This window comes from Balaenoptera borealis (genome assembly GCF_965194805.1).
Source record: "Balaenoptera borealis genome assembly, chromosome: 9".
In the NCBI taxonomy this organism is placed as follows: domain Eukaryota; kingdom Metazoa; phylum Chordata; class Mammalia; order Artiodactyla; family Balaenopteridae; genus Balaenoptera; species Balaenoptera borealis.
In genome coordinates, this window is record NC_138873.1 from 115,866,372 (window position 1) to 115,880,705 (window position 14,334).

The window sequence follows — 14,334 nt, forward strand, 5'->3', positions numbered from 1 at the left end:
ATAGTATTTAAAAATGATATGTGCATATATACATGTGTGCATACAAGTGCATGTATATGCACATATACACGCATATATACATAGTAAAATAGAGAAAATGGTGGGCAGTGATTACTTCTGGGAGATAGGAATGGGGGAAAGAAGGATTCTGACTTTCACTTTATATACCATTGTACTGTCTGATGTTTTAAAAAAAAAATCACCTGTAGCACTTTTGTAACTTTTTTAAAAAGTAAACCTATTAAGTTTATATTCCACTTCTGAATTGGAAGCTAGCCAGCAATGTACTTCAACTGTGTACTTACTGCACATTGAAAATATTTTTGTAAAGTGTTCACAGGATACCAGCTATTTTTCTTTGGGGCAAAAGTGGTTTTTGGCATATCTAACACTCGTGAGTTAAGGTACATTTCATAATCAGAAGCCAAAGAAACTATAAACGAGATTATTCTGTATATAACATGGTTGATATCTGCAGTAGATTAATGACAAACTTGGGACAATGACACAGGTTTAAGTTCTGAGCCCCAAAATATATATTGGAGGAGGGAACTTGTTTTTGTTGGTAACAAGAGAAATGCATGAAGGCCCTGAGAAACAACAACCTTTTCGCAAGAGTCCCTGAGCAGCACCGGCAATTACTATTCTCCATTTTAAAAGATTCAAATCTTCATCTAAGAGGAATCTGCAGATTTCAGCTTTTCTGGGGTGTTCATGCAGTTACCCAACTTCTTCAGGAATGCAAACAGACAAAATTACATTTATAAAACGGCTCTTCTGCTCCACTGTCCTTCCAGAAACAGAAGGACACTGCTATGGCCTGAATGTGTGTGTCCTCCCAAAGTTCATATGTTGAAATCCTCCTAACTCCCAAAGATGATGGTAGCAGGAGGTGAGGCCTCTGGGAAGAGCTTAAGTCATGAGGCTGGAGCCTCATGAATGGCATGAGTGCTCTTATAAAAGAGAGAGATCCCCAGCCCCTTCCCCGACGTGAGGACACAGGGAGAAGTCTGAGACCTGAAGCGGGCCCTCACCTGACTCTGCTGACACCTGATCTCAGACTCCCAACCTCCAGAACCGTGAGCAAGAAATTTCTGCTGTTTATAAGATGCCCAGTCTGCAGTATTGTGTTATAGAAGCCCAAACAGACGTAAGGAACACTATTCACAAGACCAGATTCAAGTCCCGATTTTTCTCTTTCCTGTGGGCCTGAAGTAAGTCACATACTCTCCTATTTCTTTCTGACAATACCTAGGCCAAGTCCTTTCCTATGTTGACACAAGGCTGAAATGTGGTCACATGGGTAAAGTGCTTTCAAAACTGTGAAGTCCTCAACCAATGGGAAAATATTTTAATACGAATGTGTAACTTAGTATTATTTTGAAGGTGGGAACATTTTCAAGGATGAGTCCAAGTTTATGGTTTTTCACTGGTCTGGTTTAGCAGAACGCTATCCTATTTATAAGCACTTCAATAAAATAGTGTTGTATTAAGTTTTATTATCTGGTGACCATTGCGGGCCACTTCTGGTATAAAGGATATTAGACGTAATTCTTCTACGCTGGCACTCATAGATGATTTTATTAAAATAACATTTTTAAAGCGCAGAAAATTAAGACACAATCCCATTTGACTTATTAGAGAGACCATCACAGAACAGACTGTAGAAATTCTTCACATCTTCTGCAACAATAAAGTGAAACACTGCCTAAATTTAGCAAAGACACTACTAAGAGGCAGGTATTTTGCAGGCAGGAAAACCCTTTATTTTAAACCACAAATAGTCAGCAGGTGGCCACAACGATGCACGTTTCATTAAAATCACATAAAACCTAGGTACAAAAGCACCACTGATTATTGCTCTAGAGAAACTGCAGGAAAAAATTCAAATACGCACAGTAAAAACACCACAGTATACACAGGACTAAATTTTTAAAGCAGGTGCATGGAATGCTGCAACAATTTTACAGACAGCTTCCAACATTAAACTGGTATTTATTCTACTCAAGGATGACGGGAATTTCCAAAGAGCATGACTATGAGAAGGTAAAATGTCCATCCTTATATATTTTTGGATGCCAACTAGGAGAGTCCTAAAAAAATTAGCATTTACAAAATACTCGGTAAAAATAGCTTTTAAAAGTTGTCCCAAGAGGTACATAAAATCAACCCCAATTTTCATGACAATTCATTCTCCCTCGTTTACAGATTCAGTTTTCTGTGCCTGTGAAAAAAGAACGGAAGACAAAAAAGATAGAGTTACTATTAAAACTACTATAAGCCAAAGAAGAGTCCACCCCAACCAACACACACACTTTGGAACATCTGTTTTTTAGCAGCTCTACTGCAAAACCGACTTCAACTCTGGGTGTAAAACAGACAAGGCAGGAATATAGGACACAAACACTTGGCTGCCTTTATTGCTTTCTGCTTTGCAAACGACTGCGGAAGCTTTACCTGGGAGCTCCCTCGGTTCACGATAAAAAGAACACCACACTACTATCTGATGCTAGTCACTGCAAACGTGCGGAATTTTCTACTGTACCCTTAACTCTCACTGTTTCAATCTGCCCCTTTACTGACAGTGTGCTGGGTGGGGTACCTCTGGAGGCTGAGACATTAACAGTTGAGCGAGAGATGTGGATCTGCAATAATATTACAGGCAATAAAGAGAGACATTATGAACGTGCGGTCGCCAGCTGAAGGATCGAGCAATTGCTTTCAAGACACTGATTCAATCAGCGGGAGGTATTTAGGGAAAGTACCTCTTCAGCTTTAGCGTCACCATTTTCAGATGGTGCAGTACCTTCCTTTCCAGCTTCTTGCTTTTCCTCCTTCTTCCCTTTCGCACCTTTGTTAACCTTTGTTGCCAGTTCTTTCTAACGGGATCAAAGCACAGGGAAACAGAGTGTGTCAGACACGGTGTGATGTTGTGTAAGCTCAGCCAGCCTCCGTCCAAACACAGGGGGAAACACAAGCAAGGCCAATGTGGTGGCTTTTAGGGGAAAGTGGAAACCCAGCTCCGCTGAGCTTTGAGTGAGTTACACCAAGGCTCCATGAACATGTAACAGGCAGCTTAGAAAATCCACTGGACTTTGACTTCCCCTCGTGTGTGTCTTTGGTGAGCACCGTCTCTTGCTAAAGCGAGAAGTGGCTCTGCCGTGGGGAAGTAGCAGCAGGGGGACGTGGTGAAGCCAGGGCTGACCCAGCAAGAGAAACAATGCGCGTGGGGACCTGGGGCTTAAGTGACAAGAAAGCTGAGAAAGCGCTTAAAAGGAAGGCCCAGAGGAAGAAAAATTCCTGATTTTAAGACCAAGCTGGGACTTCCCTGGCGGTCTAGCGGTTAAGACTCCGCGCTTCCACTGCAGGGGGGCACGGGTTCGATCCCTGGTCGGGGAACTAAGATCCCACAAGCTGCGCGGTGCGGCCAAAAAATAAAAAAATAAAAATAACCAAGCCACAGAAATGAGTTCCGCTTCCGAACTGCCTACTCACACCATGATACATACACATCGTTTCAAAAAATTCACAGCAAGGGACGATGTTCTGAAGGGCAGGGTACAGAAAAGCCATCTGGGGGTAAATTTCTTAATAATCCTGTGCCGCGGTTTCCTCATCTGCCAAACGGGATACGTGTACCTACCTCAGTAGGGCTGATGTGAGGATCTATGCATAGGATAAGCACCATGTAGCTGTTTGCCGGTATTAATTATTTGCTAGTATTGATTATTACAGGATTATTATCAGTCCTCCGACTGACCTCCTCAGATCAGTTACGTGAAGTCAGAAGCCCCTCCCCACGCCTCCAGCTGTTGGCAGCAGTGTCGCCCGGGCCCGGGCTCACCCCTTCTGAGCCCCATCTGAACGGCGTGTTCACGAGGCGGCTACCAAACCCCACCCTGGACATGAGGCTTCTCACACCAACACGCTCTGACCTCCTTCGCTTTACAGACCAAACGGAAAACACACTCCCGGGGAAACATAAAGTTGTGCTCTCTGCCTTGGGAGAAAGCCTGTCTGTAGCTGGGGGAAGTTTTCCAGTCCGTACATTGAGCCTGGATCATAAAATGTGATCGCGACTCGGATGACTCTGGGATGTGGGATTATAATTTATTCACTGCTGAAAAAGCCAAAGCGGGGCGGGGGAGCACCTCTTACCTTAGCAGATGTTTTTCTTGGTTTAGGTTCAGGTTTTGGGGGAGCAGGTTTCTGCAAAGATAAATTAAGTTATACAAATACTGAAAAAAGACAACCCTCAGCCCCAAAAGGAACAGGACTGCCAAAGACAGTCCATTTTGACTATGACGTTCATTTCAAAAAAAAAAAAAAATACGTCGTCCTATTTTCAGCATCAGGTAGCAGCAAAAAGACCTCCGCATTTCATAACTGTTTTCATCCTGGGTTCTCAAGTGAACGGCAGGTGAGATCTGAAAGCCAACTCACTATTCCCTGGGCCAGAACAGCTCTCTGGGAACAGATTTAAGCTTCTGTGTCCCGTGTCTCTGTACTTCCTTTTATCACAACACAGCAGCAAGAGGAACGACTCAGGCCCTTGGCCAGATGACTCAGTGAATTCAGTCACACCGGCCTTCCGAACAGTCTAGAAATCCTAGCACCATCACAGGCAAAAAAGCCCATCGGGAATAAGAGAGCTGCCCGTGAAGTGTTCCAAAGCCAGTTCCAAATCCTCCCGTCTCTGATGCAGGTTTCAAGCGCTTGTTGAAGCTTGAGCTTCTCCCTACTTTCCTCTTCCAAGGCCAGCTGAAGGTCAGGAGAATCTCCTGCCCATCCAGACCCTGGGCTCATTTGTCCCTAGAGCTTGTTAGTAAGAACACAATTACAATGATACAATGTCCACTGTTAGCTCCCGAAGTTCAAGATCTTTCACAGACCCTATTAGCCAAAGAGCCCACCGGGCGACTCTTTTTCTCTTGCCGCGTGTGGCTCTCCCCGGTCCTGGGAGCACTGCCCCTCTGTCCCGTGGCCCCAGGCCCCTTCACACAGGGCTTCAGCCCGGCTGCTTCCTAGGGGTCTGAGATGGGCACATGGAGATACTGCGGAAGTGTAAACCTGTGGTTTTCTACAGCTATCTTAGGGCAAATATTTCTCTCGTTGAGTTAGGAAAAGATTATACTTCTTTCCTGGCACCAGGGAGAATGGTTTTTAAATAGAAAACACTGCCCAGAGCCCCTCTCTGCCCCCCGCCCCCAACCACCCCGTGGAGAAAAAACACATGTTCCTCCCCAACACCTCCAGATGTTCAGGATCATTCAGAACCTGGCCCTTTCCATCAAGGGCATAAACTGAAATTGTAGTCGGTTCAGTTCTGGAAGACTGACCATTGGACACGACCTCTCAAATAAAAAAAGAAAGTGGAGCTTGAAAAGTAGGGACTATTTTCCTTCACCTTCTGACCACTGTAAGTGTGTACTTTGCTCCCCACATCTATCAGCTTGCACGGCTCCTACATTTTCAGGATTAAAAAAATTTTATTTTGGGCTTTGATATAGCATATTAACATGCCCTTGTTTTCTCAATTTACAGCAAATAATGTCCTTTCATATTATTTTCGGTTAAGACAGATCTTTCCCCCAAACTCAGCATTCGTGTTTTGATGGGGCAGGAAATGATGAGGCTTTGTAGTCTATAATCCCACTGGCTTCCAAGGAGGCTCTGCCTCAGCACCATGGGCAATGACGTCAGTGGAAGGTATTATACTGCTGGTCCCTGGTGCTCAGGAAAGGCCTTATTTTAAATCTTGGCTTTTGACTTACATGATCTACCCCCTTGAAAGGCTCGATATCCATGGAATACAATGGCTTTCAGTATAATCTACAGTGAAATCTACAAAAGAGTTAAAACTTAACTTCTCAACCACAGTGAAAATTATACCACCGGACAAGCATACCACCTTTGAGGGGTTTTGGCAGAATCTGGATTAACTGGGTACATACACGACCACACCTCCCAAGTCTTAACCTTCCTGGTCACACATGACCACACCTCCCAGGTCTTAACCTTCCTGGCAACTCTGACATTGCTTCCTAGGTTGGGACTCATGTGAAACACTGGCTCACCCAACCCAAACCTGGCTATACTTCTGAACTTGTGAATGGTCCCAATACCTATTCCTTTAAATTTGTGAAACAAGTTTAGCGAAAACATATTGAGAAGAAAAGCCAGAAACTGCTATCTATTTTTTATAATCTGTGAAACAAGTTTAGCAAAAATATATTGAGAAGAAAAGCCAGAAACTAGTATTTTTTTAAAATTCAGAAACAAGTTTCCAATATCCATTTCAGCTTGGATTCCCTACACTGTGCCAGGCACAGGTGTGGGCTGAGGAGGAAATCCATGCTTCATTGAAGGTCACAGTAGCTTGCAGCTCCAGGGCTATCTAATATCGGGATACGTGCCATCAGCCAAGAGGTCAATGCCTTTCCCTCTGCGTCTCAGCGGGCAGTGCACACTCCCGGCCAAGGCTTGCTCACACCAGCCGGTCCCAGCTTTTTTTTTTTTTTTTTTTTTTTTTTAATTTTATAGCTACTTTATTTATTTATTTATTTATTTTTGGCTGTGTTGGGTCTTCGGTTCGTGCAGGGCTTTCTCTAGTTACGGCAAGTGGGGGCCACTCTTCATCGCGGTGCGGGGACCGCTCTTCATCGCGGCGCGCGGGCCTTTCACCACCGCGGCCCCTCCCGTTGCGGGGCACAGGCTCCAGACGCGCAGGCTCAGTAGCTGTGGCTCACGGGCCCAGCCGCTCCGTGGCATGTGGGATCTTCCCAGACCAGGGCTCGAACCCGTGTCCCCTGCATTAGCAGGCAGATTCTCAACCACTGCGCCACCAGGGAAGCCCCCGGTCCCAGCTTTAATGATCGTAACCCTTGTCCTTTCCCTGGGCCTGGCCCACAGAGGGAGACCCCAGGTGGCAGAGTGGAAATCGTTACTTTTTCAGATTCTCTAGTTCTGAAGTGAGGCTACAGCCTATGGATTCAGAAAACTTTCACAACGTCCTGACTAAGGTATGAGTCATGGAGGGAGAATTGGAATTCTTGACTCCTTTAGCAGATCACGTATAGAATGGGAGGCTAGGACTTTGCTAACGTAATTCTTCATCTCAGGGATCCAGTGATATCAAACAGTGATATCCTGGGCTTCGTATGCTTGCCAACCGGGCTGCCCACTGTTTTTTCACCAACGTATCTGATCAAGTGAGTTGCTGGCAACACCAGTCAAAGTTGCTAGAAATTCTGACCCAGGTTATTTCTAAAAAGGAAATAAAAAAAGCTCCAGGGAAATACCACCTTAAACTTCCTTCTGCCGCTTTGCTCTGGACCGAGGGAACGTGTACTCGTAAGAGCTAACAACAACGGGGTCCAAAGTACTCACCGCTGACAACCTGGCAGACCGTCTGGTGGGCTACAAAGGAAATGAAAACAAAAAAACATTATTTTTTGGTGATTACACACGACCAAGTTGAGTTTTAAAAATTCATTCTTACTGTCTTACTTTGTTGAAAGAACAGAATGCATGAGTCCCATGACCCTCCCCAGGTGAGCACAGTCAAACATACCCCCAAGTGCCCTGGGCACTGGAATATTCCAGAGGAAGTGTTCCTAAAGACGTGTAGGCTCACGGTTCAAAGAAATGGCCTTTCGCAGTAGAGGGTGGGGTGGACAAGGAAAGGCAAAGAAGACACATCTAGGCTCCGACCCAAACTTTTGTGATAAAACTGGCAGCAGGGGCACTGAGGTGCTATTTAAGAACCAGTCCAGTCTGACTCTTGTTCCTTACAAATGGAACTAAAGCTTATAAATTAATACTAAAAGAGACTCATATAATTGTGCAGAAACCGAAATAGCAGGAGTCCCCTCCCTGGTTACTACGTTAGAGAAGAGAATGACTACAAATCTTAGGCAGTTAACAAGCAAGACTTCCTTTTACCTGTAACAAAATAAACACATTTATTTATGTACGAAATGCACATGTTGAAAGATGTAAATAATCTTTTTAATAATCTCATCTTTTCATTTAGAAGTTTACAAATTTAGAGAAACTGGGTTGAGGTTGGTATTTTTTCAAGGAAATCTCTTCTTCTTCAAGGATGGTGCAAGTTAACAGCAAAGGACATGGCAAAGAAAATTTCTAAGAGCAGAACTGTTCTAGGCATTTCAGAAAAACGCATATAGAATTGATATTCTACTTCCCACCAGCAAAAGATGGCTCCCCGAGGGATTTCACTTTCTAAAAGTACAACTGCCTTTCTTTAAAAGTGTTCCAGAAGCAAATACTCCATACTTTCTGTCTGTTTTGTTCACTGCTCTATCTCCAGTAGAATAGTGTACCACCTAACATACAGTGGATATGCAAGAATACTGGCTGAAAAAAATAAACTCAAGCTTTTCCCTAATTTGCTGCCTTAGGCAGACTTTGCCTCATTACAATAGCTTAAATGTCTCAAATAATCTTTTAAGGGGGTCAGCAGGAGCCTGGGTCATGACTGCAAGGAATCATGGAATTCTCTTGTCAGTCTAGGTCAGCTGGTCAAGGCCAAAGTCAAAGAAATGTTTCTTGCCATCTCCACATAGAATAACTTTCTTGCTGAGAATAGCTAGAGGAAGCTAAAGTCATCTTTCTTTAAACTACAGGAGGAAATGAAGGGCCAGAGCCTTCTGGAATAATTTTAACCTCGGGGTCGTGTGCAAAGCTGAGCCGGACTTCAGGCTGGCAGGCAGAACGTGCCGAGTCGGGGAGACTGTGCAGGCTATGTGTTGGCTGTGACACGTCACCGCAGGGGTAAGGGGTGCACAGCGTGGAAGGCGGGGCTTGTACCAGATGCCCCATGGGAATCACCACGGCGTCTGCTGGATTATCATGGGATAATTGGAACCAATAACCATTCTGGGAACCAGAACCCGAATCCTGTCGTGCCTTTCCCAGGCTGGTTAATTGCATGTGTTGGGTATCCCCGAAGAAGAGGCAGCATTATCGGTTAAACCGGGCAGCAAGTGGGTAACCTGTGCTTCTTCAGGATGCTTTCTGAGCGTGTTGGAGCAAAGGAGCATCCTCCAATTACCAACCAGAGCTCAGCTCAACGCTTCTGTGTGGCCTCAAGAACCGCCCACACTGCCTCAAGAGTAAAGTGCAGCCGGCAGAAGAGTGTTCAGAAAGATGCCCTCTGACAGGAAAATCGGCGGCCTCTCTGCTAAAGGGGGTTGAACAGGTCTTGTCTGAATCCCTCCCCACTGGGTGTCGCCCTGCGTGTGCCCGGTTGGCCTGCCCTCCCCTGTCTCCTATCTGTACCCCATCTGCACAGAACCCCCTTCTCTTGCACTTCTGTAGCGGGAGCCCTCAGGAAAACGTGGAGGTAAATGGAGTGGTAAGCGCCAGACACGCAAGTGTGAGCTTGCAGGGTGCAATGCCAAGGCCACTCCTCACTTACCATCCAGTTTGGAGCCTGAAAAGGGGCCAACGGGTTAACCACTACTTATAAGGGCCTCCCTATGCACCAACGAGCTGTCCTGAATAAGATCTCATTGAAGCGAAGCCAAATCCTCTGAAAAATCCCCCAACTCTGGGGCTGTCGCTCCCCTCCCTCCCTCTCCAGGCGAAGATGCAAACACACTGAAGAGCAGAGGGATGTCAGAGCCGCCCCCAACCCCGGTCCCCATCCCCCCCCCCACCACCACCCCGCCCCGGGATTTCCAGAGAGACTTCCAACCAAGCCCTGCTCTGCGGGGCCTGCAAGCTGTTCCGATCCAAAAGACTCGCTACCTTTTCATAATTCAGGTCCAGTACAAGAGTTTCAAAATAAAAAGCCTAGGAAATTAATGCAAAAACAGAGTTTGCCTTTCTAGGCTGTCTAAACCAAGCCGTCTCTAAAAACCACATGTTTTACTGTAAAATGATTTTATGACTTCCTGCTAAAATTTACCAGCTCTTCTTTCTATGCTAAAAAAAAAGAGACTTCTCTTAAATGTTCCTTTTCAGTAACCATCCTAAGAGATCTTCTTTTTCACTGCAGACACGGGAGGCTGAAACGAACCTTCGCTCACAGTCAGCAGTATTGATTATGCACCAAGTGTATACACCTTCCTGGCACGTTTCATCAGCTTTCACAAGCTTTCAAATCTATAAATGACTGGACCATATATACCAGATATAAAATAGACCAGACTGCTCTTTTGCCCTCTTTCAAGCACTAGAATTCAAAGTATTCATTTAAGACTCAGGCTGTGGGGCAGAACTACTATGAAAAAAAAGATAATAAGAATTTCTCCTGAGAAACCACAAGGATTTACTGTAGCGCACAGGGAACTATATTCAATATCTTGTAATAAACTACAATGGAAATGAATTTAAAAAAAGAATACAGATATATACATATATGTGTATAACCGAATCACTTTGTATACACCTGAAACTAACACAATATTGTAAATCAACTATACTTTAATTTAAAAAAAAAAAAAGAGAATTTCTCTCCATTTGTTGACTGTGAATCCTCAGGAAAAGTGGCCAAAAGAGAAGTTCTAAGGGAAAAGAGGAAGGTTTTTAGAATGACAGATCGCTAAAAGTTACAGAGACAATGTGAGGGTTTGTCACTGTGGTACACAGGTGCTGGGCACAATGGTATTATTCAGTAAGCATTTATTGATTACCTGGTAATTCCCCGGGCTGGAGAAAATTACGGTGAATGCTACTATGAAAGATGTGAAGTCTTTCATTTTAATGTCCTGGTTGCAAAAGCAACATAGAAGTCTAATCTCAATATGACAAAATTCCCTGGGAGAGCTAGATGCAAGTAGAATCACTGGACTTTGCTGAATACTGCTTGAAACATATGGGCCATTTCATTGGAATTCAGAAGCATATTTATTTTTATGAGATTTCTTAATGTTTCTGAGCTTCACCATGTACTTCCAAGCAAAGCCCACAAGTCAAGTCGCTTTTAACTTTCAAAAACAAATGAAGAGCTAATTAGAATTTCCCTTCTTTGCAAAACTGGGAAGTGGGGCAAGATGTGTATCAGGGCCTTGGCTGGAGAATGAAGACAGAGAAAAGGCACTGGGTGATCAGATTTTTTTTTTTTGGCCGTGTCCTGTGGCACGCGGGATCTTAGTTCCCCGACCAGGGATCGAACCCATGCCCCTGCATTAGGAGGGCGGAGTCTTAACCACTGGAACGCCAGGGAAGTCCCATGACCACAGATTTTTATGATGACCCCAAAAGGGGCTTGAGGATAGGGGATTTTGAGTCAGAAGACGCAGACGTCTTTCCTGATTCTGCAATTTACGAGTTGTGACACCTGGGGAAAATCATGTACTTCTCTGAAAACCTTGTTTGCTCTCATCAAATGGGGATAATAACTCCTATGCGTTGACCAAAACAGCGCTTCTCTGACATGAATTACTCCCTCTCATTGCTTTCTTTTTCTTCAGAGCAAATTTTCAGTCACTTTTTATTTACTGTCTCTATCCCCCTACTACAATGGAAGCTCCATGAAGGCAGAGATTTTTGCTCCTTTTGTTCACTGTGGAATCTGTGCCGCCAGGTGCATTCAAGTGCTTCCTACATTTTTTGTTTGCTTTGGCTGGAATGTCTCTCTGAAAATGCTGAAAGGTTCTCTGCCCTCATTCCAGGGTTATTTTAAGGATCAGATCAAACAATGGACGTGACAGGGCTATGAAAACTGCCCAGCGTAATGACTGTAGCATATTGTTTTGGTCATTTATCATCCAGATACTATACTCTGCACTATGCCCTTCAAATATCATGGAGTGGAAGATGATTTTCATAAGGGGATCCCCCTTTGTAACGGGTATCTATTGGCTGTAGCCTAGGCTGTGCACACTCATGACATAACTAGAAAATTCAGCCAATTCACTGGGGGAAAAAAATCAATCAATATACGGTCAGACAGTTCTTACCCCAAAGCACCACCAACTAACTGACCTTTTCCCTTTTCAAACAACTATGTTGGTGTCCTGAAGGCAAATCACAAGTTTTAATCTGGTGTTGGCTTAAAGGACAGGAAAAGAGTCTTTTCTAGGAAAGACTTTTGTTAGCAATAAGATAATACATGTAATCAGATAAAATATTAGAAGCAATAATGTAAAAATATAAGTAATAAAAATTCTGGGGTAAAAGAATATTCATAAGACAGTTGTATAAGCAAAACTCTTTTACATATATTCTAACCAGCTTGATGGTTTTTAGTGTGGAAGGGAGGGAAAGGCTATTTTCACTATCCAAGATCTGCTGTGTGTAATGGTTTCTAGGTTTTCTGACTGTCAAATCAACTTAAACAGCCGTCCCCAAGGAGAAACCCAAATGCATTTTGTGCCCAAATCTAAAAACATTAAGGGGGTATTACACTTAGCCAACTGTCCTACAAATTGTATTTTGCCATTTTCAAGAAAATTCAAGCATTTGAACTTCGGTATGATGACATTTTTTGGTTGGTTCTAAGCATTTGTTTAGTGACTTGACTTTGGATCACCAACTTTACCTCCCAAACTCTATGTTAGACACTGAATACTGGGTAAATGGATGGTGGGGACTTGGCTATCGGCAGTTCTGTTTGTTTTGCTTTTAAATGATTTCTTTACAGATTCCGCTAAAGATTTTCCATTCGGCAGAACGAACTTCCTTGTACAAATTGTGTGTAGGGGTTTTGCTCTCATGACAACCTCTGAATTATTAACACAGTATGAGTCACCCAATCAAAGAATCCGTAACTAGATATTGTTTTTGTCTCTCCCATGACCCCTTTTAGTTTATAAGTTCAAGGATTAGGAGCTGCAGTTTTTCCACACACTGTAAAGCTCTGTGCGAAAGGGAATGGCTGTCATCAGAGTTACCATCTCACTTGCTGCTTTTTTAGCTCATCTCCTTTTAGAAGTTCATGATATGACCACGGAAGGTCAAATGCAAGCATCTCTTCCTAGCTTTCTGGAGATTTCTGTATTTTATACAGAGCTTCTGTGACTCATTCTCTAACTATCCCAAACCCTAAGAATTTTCCTGATTAAAAAAAAAAAAACTTTAATATTTTGACATTTTATGTATCCTTCATAGTTTTTGACTTTAGAGATGACTCCTTTTAGGCAAATATTCAGAACCCAAAAAGTAATCTATAGTTCACTCACTGGAGCAGAGAATTTATTAAATCAAGTCTTTCACTTCCTTGCTGTGAAAGGCCGACTTTGTTCTCCTTGATGAATTTACCTATTATCTCGCTCTTTGCCCAGAAGGAATTCTCAGTATCCCTTTTAACAGACAGCAGCGCCAACAGGTAGAAACATAAACAACATAGCAAGTGGAAAATGCCTCATGAGTGCCCCTAACTGAAATCTATCCAGGCTAAGGGAGGCTACACAGCCACACTTTTATCTCTGGTTTATGTCGTCTCAACAATCTGGTTTCAAAGAGTGTTCATTCAGATGTAGACCATCATAATGATACTAAAAATTCCAGTTAATAATTAAATACAGGATGTCAAAGATACACTTACCTCCTGTTTAGTTACTTTGGATCCATCCTTGCCCTCTGGATTCTCTGGAGACTAGAAAGAAAGAATTTCGGTGAATTGTATTGAAATTGGAAAATGCATATTAAAAGACCACATAAGCCAATGATATTCTGCAGGGAAAAGTAAGTTTGTAAGAGGATATGTTTCACACACACACACACAGACACACACACATACACACACACTGCATTTATCTGCATAACTGCTCTAAGATTATACCAGGAAGTATTGCAAGAACTGATCTGAGCCCCTGTTCTCAATGCACATTCACTCTAAGGAATTTTCGTTGATCTCTTGCTGCCCGGTAAAGAACAGGGACCCAGCAGTCAGCAGCAGGGGTGCCTGGGACCCAACACATGTTCCAGTCACTTTGTTTCCCTAAGGTGAGAGCAGGGAAAACCTAAGCCAAGCGCAAAAGCGTACTTTCACCCCATACTCGCCTAGCCTTGATTTCTAGCCCATTTCTTGATACGATTTGATACATTTATCGTGAGTTCCTATTTTTCCATCGTCAGCTCCAGGCTCTCTCCCACACTCCCAGCCTCGGTAGGACGGCCCAGCGCCCGGCCACCCCAGCCGATTTCTTTCCTGATTTTGATCCATCTCCGGGGGTCGGGGCACCCTCCCACTCTCGCAACAGCTCAAACCTGACTCACAACGGGGGAAATACACTTAGATTTATGAGACACATCAGTTATCCCAATATATTTTTATTGGCTAAAGACAATAAATAAGATAAAAACTATTCAACTAATTAGAAAATTAAAACTATTTAACACAAGATAGGAACGGAGTTCCCA

The 14,334-nt window shown here is 43.5% G+C and overlaps 1 protein-coding gene across 8 annotated transcripts in view; it reads right to left on the bottom strand.

Moving 5' to 3' along the window:
• Positions 1-1,743: 1,743 nt before the first annotated feature.
• Positions 1,744-14,334, bottom strand: part of HMGN3 (high mobility group nucleosomal binding domain 3) — a 31,019-nt gene continuing 18,428 nt past the window's right edge. Inside the window, exons 2-7 of one of the 8 annotated variants that reach the window (XM_082405115.1) lie at positions 13,517-13,567; positions 7,390-7,419; positions 4,159-4,209; positions 2,766-2,879; positions 2,553-2,645; positions 1,744-2,224 (exon numbers count right to left, since the gene is read on the bottom strand). In XM_082405115.1, coding sequence (XP_082261241.1) covers positions 2,189-2,224; positions 2,553-2,645; positions 2,766-2,879; positions 4,159-4,209; positions 7,390-7,419; positions 13,517-13,567 — 375 coding nt within the window. In that variant the 3' untranslated portion in view covers positions 1,744-2,188. The other 7 variants (XM_082405116.1, XM_082405117.1, XM_082405118.1 and 4 more) reach the window with 7 other exon arrangements.